At 43.3% G+C, this 20,770-nt stretch overlaps 1 protein-coding gene across 1 annotated transcript; it reads left to right on the top strand.

Annotated features, from left to right (window-relative positions):
• The first annotated feature begins 2,419 nt into the window (after positions 1 to 2,419).
• Positions 2,420 to 7,693, top strand: Nefl (neurofilament light). The gene is made up of 4 exons (XM_028883188.2): positions 2,420 to 3,586; positions 4,469 to 4,593; positions 5,016 to 5,335; positions 5,858 to 7,693. Exons 1-4 carry the CDS (start codon positions 2,540 to 2,542, stop codon positions 5,992 to 5,994), a joined length of 1,629 nt encoding a protein of 542 aa, XP_028739021.1. The 5' UTR covers positions 2,420 to 2,539; the 3' UTR covers positions 5,995 to 7,693.
• Positions 7,694 to 20,770: the final 13,077 nt, after the last annotated feature.

Here is a 20,770-nt window from a genome sequence, read left to right as displayed (position 1 = left end):
GAGAAAGAGCGGAGACCCCCAGTCATGAAAGCTAGCGCTGTCCCTCTCTTCCGATTGCTCTTGGTCTGGATCAGCACGGGAACGGGCCCTGGATGCTCCATCTGACTTGCAGAGGCCAGCCTTGCCACCAAGCCCGAGTACCTGCCTCCTCTCTCCACTGCCCACTGAACCACAGAAGGTGCCCCATAGTTTATTTTGTCTGCAGCATCTCATGGCCTCTGCAGCACCAGTCACATTATTCCCTTCAGGGCACTCTGCTCTGCAGTCAAAGGCGTTAGCAAGGAGCCCTGCCTCCCCGCTCCAAAGAAATCATACACACACACACACACACACACACACACACACACACACACACACGGGGGCTTAAGATCTCTGAGAATGATCTGTAACTCCCCGAGGAAAGGCTCCAGAAGAATGCAAGTGAACAATGCCCAACTGTGGTGTGTACAGACCCTCAACAAAAGATTGTGAAATAATACAAGTTACATGGAGCTAGCTTGGGGGAAAATCTGCAACTCTTCATCTCTATGTGAGTCATGGGAAGCAAGAAAAGCTATGGCTTATCTAATCTCTCTCTCTCTCTCTCCCTCTCTCTCTCTCCCTCTCTCTCTCTCTCTCTCTCTCTCTCTCTCTCTCTCTCTCTCTCTCTCTCTCTCTTCCGTCCCCCTAAGTCCTCTTGATCACTGATGAATTCAAGAAAGGATATATGCAGGCTACAGAGAACCATGTATATAGTACTTGATCCTATCCTATATGCTGGCCACACAAATCTCAGGCACCCTGGCGACTTTAGGTTTTAAAGCTTAGAATGTGTAAGCATGGGTGGGCGTCTAAAATAGCTTAGACTTCATGGATTTAAACCATCGGCGACCCCACGGAAGTCCTCTGCTTCAGTTCATTCCTCTTCCGTGAAGAGGACGCGTTATTTGAATCACACAGTAAGTGTAAGATGAGAAAGGAATACACAGAATAAACCTCACCTCACTCTCTTTTCGGTCTCCAGAAGCAACCGGGCACAGCTCCAAAAAGTTCACTTCTCTATTTGAAAACCGTTAGCCATTCCCCCTTCCTTACTGGACCATTTAAAGGAACCAGTAAGCCAGTGGTATGTTGAACACATTAAACAAAACGCCAAATGCTTGCTTAAAAACGGTTTCAGTTACTTCCTACAAATCTCTGCAGTATCTTTTCAAAACTGCAGGAGCTCACAACGCGAGTATGAAAATGCTGCACCCACGTGCGTTTGTCATGCCCACTCCACTCGGGTATCTGGGTGCTTCCTGAAGGAAGCCCAGAGATTTCCGAGTTCATCCGTTGCCTATGAATTTCAACCGGCTATTTTTTTTTTTTCCTTTTCATTCCGTCTCTATGCTGAGTTCTTTTCCAGGGAGACCACACCCAGAGCTGGCGGCTGTTCGCAGCAGCAGTTTCTCCACCCGCCTTCCCCCTTTAAAAAAAAAAAAAAATCAGCCACCTGCATGGTTTGTCGAAACCATCAGGTTGGGGTACCACACAGGTGTAAAAGAGGGGAAGAGGCTTTTGACGCGATGGAATCGGTAATAGATCAGTGAGCATAGAAGCACCCCGAGGTTGTGGCGCGGCAGAGCATGTCTTTGCCTTGCAAGTCTTTCTTTGCCTGGCTACTTTCAAACCCCTCCTAAGCACTCCAGACTCCATTCCCCACAAAGAAAGGAGAAATTCTATGAAAGGTACCAGGCAAATTAACTGCTCCCTGTAAAAGTTTTTAAATGTTAAAATGATCACCCACTGTCCTGAGGTTTTAAGGGTGTGTGGGCGGGCATGTCCCCTATGTGTTGAGGAGTAGAGTATAAGGAAAATAAATAAATAAAAGGAGGCAGGAGAAAGAGAGGGGGGTTTAAGAAAATGTCAGGAAATAACTACAAAGACATGTAAAACTTTCCTGCAGGATTGTCGCATGGACGCTACCTTAAGCTATTGTCAATAACCTAACCGCCGGGACTCATAACCCGGCTATGTCAACCCGAAGCAGGATGCTAAGAGGGTCCTTGATGGAGAAAGGGCGAGCTGGGGGTGGGGTCAAGGTGTCTTTGAGACCTGATTTTAAAAATTGATGTGTCAGTAGAGAGCAAGAACCTTTTATTTGGAACATTTAAGGATCCGAGTCATGGGGACTTTAGGTATTAATAGGCAAGGTGGACCGGGGGAGTGGGAAAGGAAAAGGAATGATTCAGGAGGTTATGCGGGTCTCAGAGAAAGTAGAGGGCCCCGGAGCAAAGCTGCCAGGCTGGAGCCGCACCTCGCCAGCTGCCTGTCGCTCGCCCCCGCCTTCGCTTTTGCGCAGAATCCTCCCCTTGGCTGCAGCAGCGCTCTGCCCCCACTGGCCTGCGCACCGCGATCAATCGCAGTCTGCGTCAGAGTCCTGGAGTATAAATAGAGGTGGCAGGACCGCGACGAGCCGCACACAGCCATCCATCCTCCCCTTTCCCTCTTCTTCCCCGTTTTTCTCTCTAGGTCCCCCACCTCCGCCCCGGGCCGGAGAGGCCCACCGGCCGCCACCATGAGTTCGTTCGGCTACGACCCGTACTTTTCGACCTCCTACAAGCGCCGCTACGTGGAGACGCCCCGGGTGCACATCTCCAGCGTGCGCAGCGGCTACAGCACGGCGCGCTCCGCGTACTCCAGCTACTCCGCGCCGGTCTCCTCCTCGCTGTCCGTGCGCCGCAGCTACTCGTCCAGCTCCGGCTCTTTGATGCCCAGCTTGGAGAACCTCGACCTGAGCCAGGTAGCCGCCATCAGCAACGACCTCAAGTCGATCCGCACGCAGGAGAAGGCACAGCTCCAGGACCTCAACGATCGCTTCGCCAGCTTCATAGAGCGCGTGCACGAGCTGGAGCAGCAGAACAAGGTCCTGGAAGCCGAGCTGTTGGTGCTGCGCCAGAAACACTCCGAACCGTCCCGCTTCCGCGCCCTGTACGAGCAGGAGATCCGCGATCTGCGGCTGGCGGCGGAAGACGCCACCAACGAGAAGCAGGCGCTGCAGGGCGAGCGCGAGGGGCTGGAGGAGACTCTGCGCAACCTGCAGGCGCGCTACGAGGAGGAGGTGCTGAGCCGCGAGGACGCCGAGGGCCGGCTGATGGAAGCGCGCAAAGGCGCCGATGAGGCCGCGCTCGCCCGCGCCGAGCTGGAGAAGCGTATCGACAGCCTGATGGACGAGATCGCCTTCCTGAAGAAGGTGCACGAAGAGGAGATCGCCGAGCTGCAGGCTCAGATCCAGTATGCGCAGATCTCCGTGGAGATGGACGTGTCCTCCAAGCCCGACCTCTCCGCCGCCCTCAAGGACATCCGCGCTCAGTATGAGAAGCTGGCCGCCAAGAACATGCAGAACGCCGAAGAGTGGTTCAAGAGCCGCTTCACGGTGCTGACCGAGAGCGCCGCCAAGAACACCGATGCTGTGCGCGCTGCCAAGGACGAGGTGTCCGAAAGCCGCCGCCTGCTCAAGGCTAAGACCCTGGAGATCGAAGCATGCCGGGGTATGAACGAAGCTCTGGAGAAGCAGCTGCAGGAGTTGGAGGACAAGCAGAACGCGGACATCAGCGCCATGCAGGTGTGGCACGGTCCAAGCCCAGTGGGGGCGGGGAGGCTGCAAAGTCGGGGTGGAGGGTGCACCCAGAGAGTGAACGCTAGGGGGTCCTAGAGCACGGAGCTGCTATCAGAGGGCTTGGCTTCCGGGAGGATGTAGAAAGGATGGAAGGGCACTTGGAAGGGGCGGGGACTCACTGCTGCCTGATGTGTTGAATCGCTGTAGGGGGGGGGGGGGGGAGTTGAAAGGAAGGGGAGGAGGGAGTGGGAGTTGGGCGTGGCCACTAGTCTGACGCTTTCTCTGTACTGACCTCTCTTAACTCCAAGTTACCTCTGCACTTTCTGGATCTCTTGGTTAATAAATACTGCTGCTAGCTCTCTCACTAGTTCTGGGCCACCAAGCCTTGGAATAGTTTTATTTTTAACAGGGACACACGAATACAGTCAGAATATTTTAGGCCAATTAATTATTGCAATTTATGTATTTATTTTTAAGTTCTCATCTTTGGGGGAGTAGAAACAGAGTTGTGGAAAGCATTTTAGCAAATTACTATAAATTCCATTTCCCAAGTGTGACCTGGCTAAAAGAAGTGTGACAAAGGTTTTCTTTTCTCTCTTCTTTCTTTTTATCAATTTAGTATTTTTTTGGACATTTTACCATAATCAATAGACTAAAGAAAATTTTAAAAGTTGCTTACATCAGTCCGTCCCACCCCCTTCCTCCCCTTCTCATGCATTACTTGACTGGACATTTTAGGCCAAAAAAACCATGCAGTAATTTTAAGGGTGATTTTATTGGAGGTGCACACTTTGGAGTTAACTGAAACTAGTCTCTAGCACCAATATTACAGCAGTACAAAAGCAGTAGAGCTTTGTGCTTTGAAATCTTAAAGCCATCTTCCAACAGGACACAATCAACAAATTGGAGAATGAATTGAGAAGCACGAAGAGCGAGATGGCGAGGTACCTGAAGGAGTACCAGGACCTCCTCAACGTGAAGATGGCCTTGGACATTGAGATTGCAGCTTACAGGTAAAATCGGAATGGTGCAGGCAGTGGGCGTGGCACCTTGGGAGAGCTCAATCACATAACCAAAGTCCACACAGAGTTACTGTGACTCACAAGTGGTCTAGAATAATTCTAGTTTGGGCTTCCTCCAAGAAGGTGCAAATGCATAAGGAATTAACCCCAAAGTAATGTAAGCCCTGTTCTTAGCATTTACATTTTAAATCTAATAGGAGTACATAGAAGATTTTTTTGGGGGTAGAGTCTCTCATGAAATCCCTATTAAATCTTAATTATGCCTAACCCTGTTTATCATTGTGTTTGCTTTTGAGGTTGGCAATAGGGGAAAGTGATGAATGGTGGACTGGTCGTGAACACATGTCCAGTGGTGGTTGGTCTAACTGTACCCTTCTCCTGCTCCCCCGCCCCGCCCCGCCCCCATCCCCTAGGAAACTCTTGGAAGGCGAAGAGACCAGGCTCAGTTTCACCAGCGTGGGCAGCATAACCAGTGGCTACTCCCAGAGCTCGCAGATCTTTGGCCGCTCCGCCTACAGTGGCTTGCAGAGCAGCTCCTACTTGATGTCCGCTCGCTCATTCCCAGCCTACTACACCAGCCACGTTCAGGAAGAGCAGACGGAGGTGGAGGAGACCATTGAGGCTGTCAAAGCTGAGGAGGCCAAGGACGAGCCCCCTTCTGAGGGAGAAGCAGAAGAGGAGGAGAAGGAGAAGGAGGAGGGAGAGGAAGAGGAAGGCGCTGAGGAGGAAGAAGGTATGCAAAGACAAAAACCTTCAGAATCCCTAGTGCAAACTGGCTGTGGGTATTCATTGGGAGATGGATGAGGTATGGGGCCTTGCTTACTACCTAGGGAAATCGATGGGGGGTTTTGCAACCATAAACAATACACATGTGATGAGGACACACAGGTTTAAATAAGCATCTATTATAAATTGTAAAAGGTTCATATTTTAACACATTCATTTAACACAGTTTGGTACCCAAAAGAACACTTGATGTTAGCCAGAACTGATTGTCCCCTAAAGGACATGAGTGCCAGACACATAAGAATATTGAGGCAAGGTACTAGAGAGGAGAAAATCTCCAGCACCTGGAAGTAATCTCCATTTATTTAAGTAGGTGGTTCCTGGAAAACTGTTCATGTCAAGCACTGTCTGTAATGTGTCCTTTGGGGGAGTGGGGCAATAGTGTTTGGTAACTCACAGAGTCTCTGCAGGAATGTTCTGCCTGGACTTAACCTGGATTTGTATTTTGTATTTTTTTCTTATCTTCAAGCTGCCAAGGACGAGTCTGAAGACACGAAAGAAGAAGAAGGTGGCGAGGGTGAAGAGGACGACACCAAAGAATCTGAAGAGGAAGAGAAGAAAGAAGAAAGTGCTGGGGAGGAGCAGGCAGCCAAGAAGAAAGATTGAGCCCTGTTCCCGACTACTCCAGGAAAAAAAAAAAGTCTCCCCAAATCAGGTCAACCTCATCACCAACCAACCAGCTGAGTTCCAGATCCTATACAAATTAAGAAGTCCATATACGTCTAGTTCTGAGATGACTTAGGTTGGACATTCAATGTTGTGCTATGAATTTTCCCCGTATGCAGAGTATCTGTTTGCTTGCAGAGTGGCTTTCTGGCTTGCTGCCAGCCTGTGCATGGTCCACGCTTATGAGTTCAGGATCTATGGCAATGTGAATCACACAGATGTTTACAATAATAAAAAAAACCACAGACACACACACACACACAATATGAATAAATGAATTCACTAACGTTCATGTGCAACTTCATGGAAAAAATAGTCATTTGAAACTTGGTGGTTAGAAATTAAAGACCTTGAGTTATGTGCAATAAATAGTAAATAAAGTTACACTGAATGATATATATTTTGCTGTGGTTTTTTTTTAAACTTAATTAAAATACCTTAAAGAAGGCACCAATACAAACCGTAAACAAGTAGACTACTGACCTCCATTTTTTAAAATATGTTAAAATAAAAATTTTAACAAGTGCAGTACATAATTGGACATTCTGAGGGATAGAGAAATAGGTCAAGACTAGAAAATATTTCCCCCTAAACCTTCCTGATAATAAATATGAATGAAAGCATTCATTAATAACAGTGTAGCTCACCCTGTAAAATATACAATGTTGGCTGGAGGGATGGCTTTCTAGAAGGCAAAGTTTGAAACTGTGGTGGGCAAGTATACAGTACTACAATCTGGGTAGACTGAATCCCACACAGTTGTCACAATGGCCACATTTTTAATATATTCTTGAATATCATGGCATAAATGGAAATCTAAGCCCATGATATAATTAAAAGGAATGATTTAAAAAAAATCTATATTTGATTTTGAGTGGGGAAAGTAACCTTGTTGGAGGCTGCCTGACACTGCAAACATGTTGCCTGGAACCCTGAGCTCATGAATGGTGTATTGTTTGCTTCGTTCTACTGCCTCACATAAACTGCCTTTAAAGCTGTACATGTCAAAACCGTTTAAAAACCACGCAAGCAGGCAATGGCATTAATGTTACTTCTTGGGGGAGATAATAAATTTGTATGTTGCATTGGCATTGCTCTGCATGTCTTAATTGGTAAATATTTGGATTTCAATGCCTGGTTGGACACTGTGTCACATCTATACCCCATCTGCCCCATCCATGGTAAGGCTATGATAATTCTTGCACTTGTGTTTGGTGTGGACGATAGATGAAGTCTTTGCCTACCTACTGCTCTGGTTTTCTTAGACAACTGTTTGGTCGGCTGGTTTCTTCATTATCTGTGTTTTAGATGACCCGTGAGACTTAGGAATTTTACCTAAAACCAAAGCAGTCTTCATTTGAAGTTACGTGGTCTCTTTGCATTACTTACTTCTAGTTGAATATGTGTTACTACACAACTAGGCAAAACATTTCTTTATCTACCATGATGTGAATTTGAACTGTGGAGGCTCTTGGCATTCCTTCGTAGGTAGGAAACCTTGACAGCAAGCTTTTCACACTTGTGCTCGTTAGTTATGAGTTGATGCAAACAGCTGGTGGGTTTAAGAAATACTTGATTGAAGAACACAGTTCCATACTCAACCCTGTGTGCCATAATAAAATATTGAAAAAAATCTAAATTCAATGAGTTTGAAGTCTTTTTTAAAATCTTCTCTCAACTGAGTCACTGGCCAGTCTTTCTGTTTCCTTGGCCCCACACAAATGGGCTCTGACTCTCACTTCTCAATCCTCCTTACAGTGGCCCTACTGCCCAGTCATCCAGCCCCAAATGTAATTAAGACTAATAACTTTTAATTCATATTTGATTTTGAATGGGGACAGTAAGACCATTTGAGATTATCTTGAAGAAGTACAAGCCAGATACCTTTTCATGACATTATGCCCTTGTTTTTTTTCCCCTTCACCCACCTAATCTAATCTTTTCCCATCCCATTGATTTTACTGTTAACATTTTTTGAATCTCTGTAGACCATCCCGTGCTCCCTGCTGTAGTCCTAAAGACTTCCTTAGTGTATATGAGCTCCACTGCAATTAGCATCCTATAGTAGTGCCCAGCCTCCTTGCCTGGGATCTTGAACTCTCTGGGGCAGTGACATTGAAGACATGACAGACACTTGGATACCGGAAAGCTGGGGTCAGGAAAGCTGTGTGCTCTGACGGAGCCACACCTACTGCTTACACCAACCAGAACCTCAGTGAGTTGATTGGGTGCAGCACAGGGAAGGAGTTAGTAGTCTGGACAGGAGGTCTCTGTAGGTGAGTAGTCCCAAGAAGTAAGCTTCTGGGGTGGGAGAGGAAGCGGCAACTGCTAGATTCTTACACATTGATCAATCATCTGTGAACACTTGAATTTGGGCCAGAGGAAGAAGGTTTTGCTATTTCTGAGCCTGACTCATATAGGGGAGGCCTCACCAATTTCTCATGGCTTTGGTCCTTGTCAACAATACACATGCACATGGGCCTACCTGTGTTTCCTACATAGTAGGCTAATAGTCGGGAAAGCCAAGTTAAAACAGGGCACATCCCCTGATTAAATGTCCCTGTAGTTTTCTATTTATTTGCATATGAAACTTAGGATTTCTAGCGCCATCTACACAGCGTGGTATTGTGTATCAGTTTCCTCTGAGACAGAATCATTCTATCCTCCAGGGTAGCTCTTTAAGCAGGAAGATAACTCAAAATAGCTTCAGGAAGTCCCTGAAACTGACCAAATTCACTGGGCCCCCTCCCTGCCAGAGTAAGTAGTAAAAGCTGAGATGGAAGTGAGCTTACCTGCAAAGAAGACTCACATCACACCAGCTTCCTGGAAGAAGTAGAAAGTAGCTGAGCTGCCTGGAAGAGGTTTAGACCAACTGAGGCACCTGGAAAGGACATCCTTCAACCTGTTGAGCTGCCTGCAGGCTGTGCAGTGTGCCCCAGGTTCCCAGCCTTGTGAGCTGTCACCCATGTTGGAATGACTTTGGTGCTGCAGCTGTCTTTGAGTCCTTTCTGCTCCTGTAAGTGACCCTTCACCCATATTTCTATAAGTAACTTCAATAAAACACATTTATTCACAAAGTTGGACTTTGGTGGTATCCATACTTTGGTCTGTGGTGGAATCCCTGTCTGGGGTGAGTAGACATGTATGTTGTGTCTCCCCAGGAAATATTTTGTCACACAACACCCATAGAGCTCTCATCCCTACCTATTTCTCTGTCCTCATCCTGTATGTGTTTCTCTGCCTCTCACTTTGTGTGCTCCAGCCACCTCGATTTTTTGATTGCACCCTCAGGACTGCCTGGCCAGCTCATGCTCACAGTTCCGTTATGGGTGTAAGTGTCATTCATTCTCTGTAGAAAGCCTTCCTGGCCTTGCCAGTGGGTCAAATGCCTCTATTAAATAAGCTGGTAGAAACCGTGTAGACAACTCCCACTTGACTTCATGTCTGTTTGGTAACCATTGGATAATTTTCTGCACCTCCCTAATCATCAAACAGATGAGAATCTGATTTTGAGGCTATATTTTTTTTAAAGATTCATTTATTTTATTTTGCAGATATGAGTGTTCTGCCTGCTTGTATGTAATGCCCCCTGCATACTTGGCCCTCACAGAGGCCATAAGAGGGCATCAGATCCCCTAGAACTGGAGTTAGAGATGATTGTAAGCATCCGTGTGGGTGTTGGGAATGGAACCCAGGCCCTCTACAAGAGCAGCAAGTACTCTTAATGTCTAGGTCATCTCTCCAACCCTGCTCACTAGTTTTTGAATCTTTAAGTAGTATACATTCATCACATAACGTTTCATGAAGATATGTATTCTATACATGTTTATCATTTACTTTGCCCATACCCTTTATTACCCTCTCTTTTCCTGCCTCCCCACCACTCTCTAGTCCTCTTCTTCTCCACCAATAGTTCTACTGCATGTGTGCATGTGTACATATATGTGCATATTTATATTCCACACATAAGAGAAAGTATGTGTTATGTTTTTCTGAGTTTGGCTCATTTTTGCTTAACATGATTGTAATAGTCAGAGTTCTTTAGAGTAACAGAGCTGAAAGAATAAGTCTCTATATAGAAAGGGCATTTTTTAGAATGACTTTTAGGCTGTGGTCCAGCTAATCCAATGATGGTTGTCTATGAACTGGAGGTCCAAAAATCCAGTAGTTGTTCAGTCCACAAGGCTGGGTGTCTCAGCTGGTCTTCAGTCTATGCTGGAATCCCAAAAAAGTAGGCACTAATACCAGTGGAGAAATGGACTTTCTAGTGAGGGTGAGAGTAAGCAGGCAATAAGAGAAGCTCCCTTCTTCCACATCCTTTATAAAGACTTCTAGCAGAAGGTGTGACCTAGATTAGAGGTGGATCTTCCCACCTCAAAAGATCTGGATTAGAAGTGGGTCTTCCTACTTCTCCAGTTTCATTTTCCTGCAAATAATTTACTTTTGTTTTTCATGGCTGCAGGAAACTACATTGTGTCTATACCACCTCTTCTTTATCCATCTGTCTGTTGATGGACATGTAGGCTGATTGTGAACAGTACTCTTTGTTCTTGTGAACATTACTATAATAAAAACAGTGCAGGTGGTATGCTAATGTGGATTCTGTTGGGAATATCTCCAAGAGTGGTATAAGTGGGTCATATGATATTTCTAATTGTGTTTTGTTGAGGAACCCTTATTTATATTCCTACAGTGAATGTTTCTACATCTCCATCAGGCATTCCTCAACCTTTATTAGCATTTGTTACTGTTTGCTTTCACGATGACAATCAGTCTGTTGGTGTGAGATGGGACGTCACTGTAGTTTTGCTTTGCTTTTCTCTGATAGATAAGGATGTTGAACACTTTTTATATATTTATTGTTCATTTGTTCTTCTTTTGATAATTGTGTGTTCATTTGGCAATTTACTGATGACATGATTTGTGTTCTTAGTGTTTAATTTTTTTTTTTGTATCTTTATATATTCTGGTATTAATTGTACTGGCTCATTTTGTGTGTCAACTTGACACAAGTTAGAGTCATCAAAAGGAAGGAGCCTCAGTTGAGGAACTCCTTCCATGAGATCCAGCTGTAAGGCATTTTCTCAATTAGTGATCAATGGGGGAGGCCCAGCCCATGGTGGGTGGTGCCATCCTTGGGCTACTGGTCCTGGGTTCTAAAGCAGAGGTGAGGCAAACATTCATCTTCAAGGATCTCTGCTCCCCAGGTGCTGTTCTCAGTCCACTGTTCTCCTGCCGGATGCTTTCCTTGTCTCATGCTTATGTCTCATCAGTCAACTGTTCCTTTATCTCTTTCTCCATATCCCCCCTTTGTCTTTCCTTCCTCTTCCTAGTCTTCATTTTTGCTGCAAACTACTTCGGATCCTTTTTTTTTTTCTTAATGAACTCTGGCTGGATATGTAAATGCTTTTCTTTCAGTCCATATCTCCTTGTACCTTGGGTTAAGTGGATTTTGCAAGGCAAAGCCTTAATATTTTAGGGGAGATCTTGGGCATGATAAAGTATTTCTTCTTTTTCCTTTGGGAAAGCATAAGGTGTCAGGACTGGCCTGGCCAAGATTCATTTTCGAAGTGTTCTCAGCAGAAAAGTCAGAGATACGTTCCCTTTAGGGAGTAAAGAGTTCCGTAGAGTGGAAGACAACAAATGTTAGCAGCTGTATAGCAGCGGCTGTTTTCAATTTAAAGTCCTCCAGACAATTCCCAGTGAAGAGTCCTGAATGACAGCCAGAAGGCCAAAGCATCACACATCGAAAGAATAATGAAACAGCCAGCAGTCCTTGGAGGTAACTACCAAAGCTCCACTAAACTTTTCCTTCTAATTCAGCAGGGACACCTGCTTGGAGGAAGAGGTTCAAACACAATGATTGACAAGAGTCTCACTTTTAAAAAGGGAAGTTGTCCTTCTGTTATCTAAACCCAGTTATTTTTCTTTGTAAGTTATTTTATAGCTCTTGCTTCTATTGATGCATATTTTGACATAAATATTGATCCACTCCATGAGATTAATTACAAACTGCATTACATGTGTTCTCAGGCTGCATGAGAGAAAACGGAAGAGAGTTTTTGCTTCTAGGTGTTGTAATAAGCAGGAGGTTTTTACTGGGGCCAGGCAGGCAACAATCTGGGGAGCAAGGGTTCCTGGCAGAGGGGGCAGCAGGTATGAAAGCTTGGCTTCTTTGCATTCAGATGCTAAATACACACACACACACACACACACACAGAGAGAGAGAGAGAGAGAGAGAGAGAGAGAGAGAGAGAGAGAGAGAGAGAGAGAGAACAGAGAGAATGAACTAAGATGCTAATAATCCAGGTAAGGAAGGGGAAAGGTCACTGAGGATAGGCTGTGACAGACAACGTAACAATAGAAATGATGTGGCATGTTGCACTGAGTAAAATTTTGAAATAATTTCTTGTTTCTCCTCTTATTGAAAACAGATTTTTTTCTCACACAGTATATTCTGATCATTGTTTCCCCTCCCTCCACTTCTCCCACTTTCTCCCCACCTCCCCTCTCATCCGGACCCACCGACTTTCTGTGTCTCATTAGGAGGCAAGCAGGCTTCTAAGAGATACTAATAAAATAAAATAAAAACTAATGCATCAAAATAGAATAAAACGAACAAACAGAAGGAAAAGAACCCAAGAGAAAAGACAAGAGACAGATGGAGATGCAGAGACCCACTCACTGGGACACTTAGGAATCCCATAAAAAACACCAAACTGGAAGGCATATTATATGTGCAAACGACCTGTAGGGTATAAAGAGAGCAGAAAAAGGTATAAATGAAATAAAATAAAACATAAAAATATAAGATAAAATAAAAAAATACCTGACATGACATTATGAAACAAAGAATCTCCAAATATATCATCGAGTTCCTTTTCTGATGGCCTTCTACTGCTGGGCACACAACCTTCCCTTGAGAGTAGCTTGTTTTCTCAGTGAGATTCCCTTGGACGTGGTTACCAACTGGAGAAAGCTTTTGAGTTAAGGATGGAGTTATGTGTCCACCTTTCCTTTCATCTCTAGGACCCTATCTGGTGCAGACCTGTGCAGGAGCTGTGCAGACTGCCTCAGTCTCTGTGTGTTGTATGTGCATCTGTCTTGCTGATTTAGAGGGCCTTGTTTTATTGGTGTCCTCCATCCTCTCTGGCTCTTACACCCCACCTCCTCTTCAACATGGTTCCCTGAGCTCCAAAAGGAGGGATTTGATGGAGACATTCTATTTAGGGCTTAGTGTTCCAAAGTCTCTCACTCTCTGCATAATGACTGGCTGTGGGGCTCTGTGTTTGTTCTCATCTGCTGCAGGAGGAAGCTTCTCTAATGATGGATGAACAAGTTGTAGTGGTTTGAATAGATATGGCTCCTATAGGCTCATTTGTTTGACTTCTTGGCCTATAGCAAGTGGCACTATTAGGAGGTCTGGCCTTGTTAGAATAGGCGTAGCCTTGTTGGAGGAAGTATGTCACTGTGCGGGTGGGCTTTGAGGGCTCATATGCTCAAGCTGTGCCCAGTATGGGAGTCAGTTCACTTCCTGTTGCCTGCAGATCAAGATATAATATTCCTAGCCACCTCTCCAGCATTGTCTATCTGTATGTTGCCTTGCTTCCTGCCATAACAGTAACAGACTAATCCTCTGAACCTGTAAGCCAGCCCCAATGAAATGCATTCCTTTATGAGAGTTGCTGTGGTCATGATGTCTCTCCACAGCAATAGATACCCTAACTAAGACACAAGTGTAGCCGAATGTCGTTAGGAGTCATCTTATTGCTACGTTTTATATTTATTTATTTTTATTGTTAGAACAGTAGTATTTAGTTTTACTCTAGGTTCCTGGGCTATATAGTCTCAGGTTTTTAGTCACTCCTGCCGTGTTGGATTTTCATCTCATGGAATGGGCCTTAAGTCAAATCAGATATTGGTAGGTTACTCTCACAAGCTTTGTGACACCCATTGCACTATCATATCTTGCAGGTAGGACATCATTATAGAGCAAAGGTTTTGTAGCTGGGTTGGTATCAAAAACTCTAGCACACAGAAGCAAAGGCTCTATGGAGACACAAGCTCAACTTCTCTATGTTCAATGAGTTGTGTAGGTGCTATCTTCACCAATAGGGCCTTGATGTCAGTTTGTGGCAAGCAACCTATAGCTTGGCGATAGTCTAGGTTGTTTGGAGGGTTCCCATGGGACTCCTATGGCCAACAACTCATTAGATGTAATCCATTACCAGTACTGGAAGCTTCATTTGGTGAAAAAAAAATTTCTAGTTGGGGCTTTGTCTCTCCCAACATTTGGCAATTTCATTTAGATTGCTTTCACATATGTATATATTTTAGGAAGCTTATACTATATTAGATTTCCATACTGCCCTCAAATGGCCTTTCATTTTAGCTGTCTCTTCTGGTATTTCCTCCCTCATTCCTCTCTACCCTCCCAGCTTCACTTTATCCTCCTGTTCCAATCCCCTACTCCATCTATCCATAACTACCTATTCTATTTCCCTTTCCTAATGACATTTGTCTGTACCCACTAGTCTCTTAATCTCTACCTAGCCTCTGTGGTTCTACAGATTGTAGCTTGGTTATCATTGACTTAACAGTTATCCACATATAAGCAAATACATATCATATTTGTCTTTCTGAGTCTGGAGATACTCTGATGGCTATTCTTGGTTGTCAACTTGACTACATCTGGAAGTAACTAAAACTTCAAAATGGAGGACACATCTGAGAGGGAATTTTGCTTAATTTGAAGTAGGAAGATCCACTTCTAATTTAGATCTTGAGGTAGGAAAACATGTCTTTAATCTAGATAATTTGAGCTGTGAAAAGGTATTCCTTTAATAAGGATCACTTGAGCTGGGAAAGTGCACCTCTAATCTGGGCCACACATTCTGCTGGAAGCCTATATAAGGGCATGGAATAAGGAAGCTTTTGATGTTGCCTGCTTGCTCTCACCTTGCTAGTAAGTCCATTCCTTCACTGGCATTAAAGCCTACTTCTTCAGGATTTCTGCATATACTGAAGACCAGCTGAGACATCCAGCCTTGTGGACTGAGCAACTGCTAGTTTCTTGAGCTTTCCGTTAATGGCTAGCCATTGTTGGACTAGCTGGACTGCAGCCATTACATCATTTTAATAAATCTCATGAATATATGTATATATTCATTCTCTAACTTCTGTTACTCCAGAGAACCCTGATTAATACAGATACCTCACCCAGGATGATATTTCTAGTTCCCGCATTTGCTTGAAAATTTCATGACTTCATTTTTTTCTATAAATGTCTGAGTAATAATCCATTGTGTAAATATACCACATTTTCTTATTTATTCCTCTGTCGAGGAACATCTATAGTGTTTCCAATTTCTGTCTATTACTATCAAAGCTGCAATGAACATGGTTAAGCAAATGTCTCTGTGGTAGATGAAGCATCCTTTGGGAATATGCCCAAGAATGGTATATCTGTCTGGATCTTGAGGTAGATTGATTCCCAACTTCCAGAGGAACTGCCACACTGATTTCCATAGTGGGTGTACCAATTTGCAATCTCACCAGCTATGGAGGAGTGTTCCTCATTCTCCTTATGCTACATCCTTACCAGCATGAACTATCATTTGTTTTATTGTTCTTAGCCATTCTGACAGGTGTAAGATGAAATCTCAAAGCAGTTTTGATTTGCATTTCTTTGATGACTAAGGATGCTGAACATCTTTTTTTAAGTGTTTTTCAGCCATTTGAGTTTCCTGTTTTAAGAATTCTGTTTAGATCTGTACCCCACTTTTTAGTTGGATTATTTTCCTCTTTGATACCTAGTTTTTTGAGTTCTTTCTATATTTCAGATATTAGCCTTCTATCAGATGTGTAGTTGGTAAAAACCTTTTCCCATCTGTAGGGTGCCAGAAGCATCTCAGTTTCACGAGGTCCCATTTATTAATTGTTGATCTTAGTGCTGGTGCTAATGGAGTTCTATTCAGAACGTCTTTTCCTGTGGTAATAAGTTCAAGGCTATTTCCCACTTTCTCTTCCATCAGGTTCAGTGTACCTGGTTTTACAATGAGGTCTTTGATCCATTTAGACTTGAATTTTGTGCAGAGTGAAAAATGTGGATCTATTTGGATTCTTCTACATGCTGCCATCCAGTGTGACCAGCATCATTTATTGAAGATGTTGTTTTTTCCCCCAGTATGTGTTTCTGGCTTCTTTATAAAAAATCAGGTGTTCAAAGGTGTGTGGATTTGTGCTTGGGTCTTGAATTCAATTCTCTTGGTCAATATGTCTGGTTTTGTGTCAATACCATGCTGTTTTTATTATTGCTCTGTAGTACAGTTTGAAGTTGGGAATGGTGATACCCTCAGCAATTCTTTTATTTAATTCTTTAATCTACAGAATTGTTTTTATCTATCCTGTATTTTTGTTTTCCATATGAGGCTGAAAATTATTCTTTTGAGATCCATGAAGAATTGTGTTGAAGTTTTGACAGGGATTGCATTAAACATTTAGATTGCTTTTGGTAGGATGGCCATTTTTTAAAATGATATTAATCCTGCTGATCCAATAACATGGGAGATATTTTCATTTTCTGATAGAAATACTATATTGAATAGGTATGGAGAGATTGGACAACCTTGTCTTGTTCCTGATTTTAGTGGAATTGCTTTGAGTTTCTCTCCATTTAAATTGATATTGGTTATAGGCTTGTTGTTAACTGCCTTTACTATGCTAAAATATATCCCTTGTATCCCTGATCTAGCCAGGACTTTTAATGTGGAGATGTTGGATGGCATCTATGTGTCTAAGAGGGGAACAGCATAACAGGGTGATGATAAGCCCTCAATTGCACAGCTCCACAAACAAGATCCTGCATTATAAGTACAATTTGAGATATCTCTGGGGACAATCAAAGGCTGTTATTGGGGAAGGGGAGGCATCTTTAATATATTCCAGAAATGCAAACTAATCCACAGTATCTCCATTCATTTACAAATAAAAAAAGACCTTTGCATACTAAGCCACTGCTTATCTCCTGTGTAATCAACATAGATTAATTTTGTGTTTGTTTAGTAGAAGTTGCTCATGTAAACTCATGTTTAAAACCTAAGACTTTTTTTTAATCTTAGATGTCAGCTGGGATGAATCTAAGCACAGAAGAAAATAATTAGCACTATCATTTTTCAGTCACAACTTATCATAAGTTCTATTTTAGCTGCTACCATAATTATCCCCAATAATTAGAGTAATATTAATTTCAATTCAAATAAATTATAGCAACCAAGTATTATAGTTGGACCTTTTCTTTGGGTCTGCCAGCTCCCCAGTAATGACACAGAGACTTATTATCAAGTAATGACACTTATTATCAGTAATGACACTGAGACTTATTATTATTAGGCTTGTTACTAACTAGCTCTTACAACTTAAATTAACCCATTTCTATTAATCTATGTATTGCCATGTGGCTTGTGGCTTTATCTGTCTTCCAGTAGGTCTTGCTCCCTCTGTGTCTCCTGGTGACTTCCCCCTTCTTCTTCCCAGAATCCTATGTGCCTGAAAATCCTGCCTAGCTAATGGCCATTCAGCTTTTTAGTAAACCAATCAGAATGACACATCTTCACAGTGTACAAAAAGATTATTCCACAACAAAGTATAATGTCAACCTTTGTAGAAGGGAACTATGAATGTACAGGGAGAAGAGTGATGTCTAGGAGGATAAAACACTGGCTGTGCAGGCGTGAGGATCAGAGTTTGTGTTCTCAGATCCCAAGTAAATTTCTGGGAGTCCTGACCCACCTGTGATTCTAGCTTGCTGGGAAGGCAGAGAAAGGATCCCCAGAAGAAGCTGCATAGCCAGGCTAGCCCATATCAACCAGCCTAGGGTTCTGCTGAGAGACCCTGTCTCAATGACTACAGCAGAAAGTGATACAGGAAGGCTCTACATGTCAACCCCAGGCTTCCAAACACACATAGCTGAACATGTACCTGCACACACATGTACACCTCCACACATATGAATACATATACATGCATGCACACTAACCTCACACATATACACATGTAACAAATGACAAAAAAAACTACCCTCCCACAAAAGGAGTGATTAAAATAAACATAATGCCTTTCTAAAGATTTAATTATTTTATGAGTGTGGATGTTTTGCCTGCATGAATGTATGTGTATCACATGCTTATCTGGGACCCGCTTGTCAGACACTTGTCAAATCCCCTGGAGGTGGAGTTAAGGATGGTTGTGAACAAAAATATGGGTTCTGGAAACCAAATCCGGGTTCTCTGCAAAAGCAACAAGCACCATCTCTCCAGTCTCATCGTCTGAACATATAATTTCACTAGTAGAATACTTAAATAAATACTTAATAGAAGATCATTTATTTAGATATTTATTGGGTAGAGATATTCATTGTCAAACCATCTATAATTTTCACAACATGTTCTAAAACTTAAGTTGAAACACATAACCCAATAATAACGAGTGTACTGATGAGGACAGGGTGGAAGAGCATTTGACACTATAATTGTGCCAGGCCCTCTAACAAAATGAAATATAATAAGATAAACAAAAACTATCACATCGGGGTTGGACAAGATGAACAATGAAAAGAGCCCAAGAGAGGGCATAAGAATTGCAGACCCACCCCGTTCACACACTCAGGAATCCCACAAAAACACTGAACTGGAAGCCATCATATACATGCAAGACCTGTGCAGGCCTGTGCATGCTGCCTCAGTCTCTGTGAGTTTATATGAGTATTGATCCTGTTGGTAGAAGGGTCCTCCTTTTCTGGGTGTCCATCATCCCCTCTGGCTATTACACTCTTTCTGCTTCTCTCCCACTGATTCCCTGAACTCTGAAAGAAGGGATTTGATGGAGAGACTCGAGTTAGGGCTGAGCATTCCAAGGTCCCTCACTCTCTGCATACAGTCTGGCTGTTGGTCTCTGTATTTGTTCCCACCTCCCTGCCGGAGGAAGCTTCTCTGATGATGTGGAATGATTTGAGGAATATTGACATTAACTCTTCTTTGAAAGTCTGTATTGAAATATTTGTCAATTTACTTCTCATCTTTGATATCATATCCTTTATCAATGTATTAACAACGTAGCAACAAGAGTTATAACAATTTTGACTTATTGATGAGTGTACGTGATTTATGTATATATCTGTAATTTCTGGAAAGGATCTGAAAGTGCCCGTTGATGAGAATGCCACAGGTTTTGCTGATCCAACCATGGGTTATGGCCTAACTCCAGTTGAAGTCAACACAGAAGGTCACTTAGAAAATCCAGAGGGAGCTTTCTCTTCCATTCAAGTCTACCAGTCTTCTGGATTTGAACTCAAATTGAGTCCTTCGCTGAGTCTTGCACAGTTGATTAATTGTAGAACCATCTGAGAGACACAATAGTAATTAACACTTGTCAACTACATCATTGCCTGTGATGGTGGTATATATTACACAGTTGCATTCTTAATGTGTTCATGCTTTAACCATGAGGCTAAGAGAAGAGGGGTCAGAGAAATATGCCTCAGCACTTGTGGAGTGCTATTTCACACTTTTTCCAAAGAGGTGCTGTTCTGAACACCATGTCAGTATGGTCCAAGACATGAAGGTGTCTGGAGAGGGGTGCTGTTCTGAGCACTATGACAGTATTGTCAGGACATGAAGGGGTCTGGAGAGAGGTTTTCAGAGTCTTGTGAGATATAAAATATTTTCATAGTGATACTGAAAAATCCTTGTCCCTTTTTTGTACTCATGTTCTTGTGGGTGTATGTGGGAGCTTACCCAGAGGTTAAGTGTGACATGGCAGTCACATGCCCATATGACATCAGCTGGACCACAAGCCCATATGAGACTTCAGCTGCCATCTGTGAAGCCAGACATTAAGGGAATCCACAAGGGGCCTAGAGAGATGGCTCAGTGGCTAAGAATACTTACAGCTCTAGGAGAGGACCAGTGTTCAGTTCCAACCCATGTAGTGGCTCACCCTCATCTGCAACTCCAGTTCTAGATCTGAGGCCACTTCTCACTGCCATGGGCACCAGATATACATATGACGCACATACATACATGCAGGCACTCATACACATAAAATAAATATAAAAAGTTAAAGTTCTATAAATATGCCAAATGCATGCTTCTAAGTGTTTTTGTTTGGGAAAAAAGTTTTTCCCTAAAAGAATATGTATTTTGTTTCTGTGTATTGACTCTTGACACTGTGCACGTGACTGTGGATGGTGCAGACAGTGGCCAGTTTCTTTCTGTCCCCCATTATTTCTTTTTCTTTCCAAGGAGACTAGTCTCTACACTGTTGTGATTGATGTCCCTTCAGAGGCTTCCTCTGGGGCCCTTCACAATGACTGTGTACCCCTTCAGAGTTATGTCAACATTTTCTGTAATGTTGACAGTCTGATTGTTGATAATGGTCAGAATTCTCGAAGTAGATATGGCAAAGAGCAAAGACACTTTCATCTGTGTTTTGATGACCAGAGATCTTTTTGTTCTTAGCTAAATGTTATCCTTTCAATTTATAAATACCCATCACTATAATTTCCATATAGCACAGACCTATTCCTGATATGACCACTTGAAAAATCAAACACCCCTGAGCAGGGTTCCTCTGGCAGAGACAACAGAATGATGAAGACTTTGTTTCAAGGGGGGAAGAAATGACCCGCTCAAGTTCAGTGTGATTGGTACTCATTTCT

This window comes from Peromyscus leucopus, chromosome 9 (assembly GCF_004664715.2).
Source record: "Peromyscus leucopus breed LL Stock chromosome 9, UCI_PerLeu_2.1, whole genome shotgun sequence".
Taxonomy (NCBI): Eukaryota; Metazoa; Chordata; class Mammalia; order Rodentia; family Cricetidae; genus Peromyscus; species Peromyscus leucopus.
The sequence above is the reverse complement of the archived record's forward strand: the minus strand, read 5'-3'. Positions and strand labels throughout refer to the sequence as shown.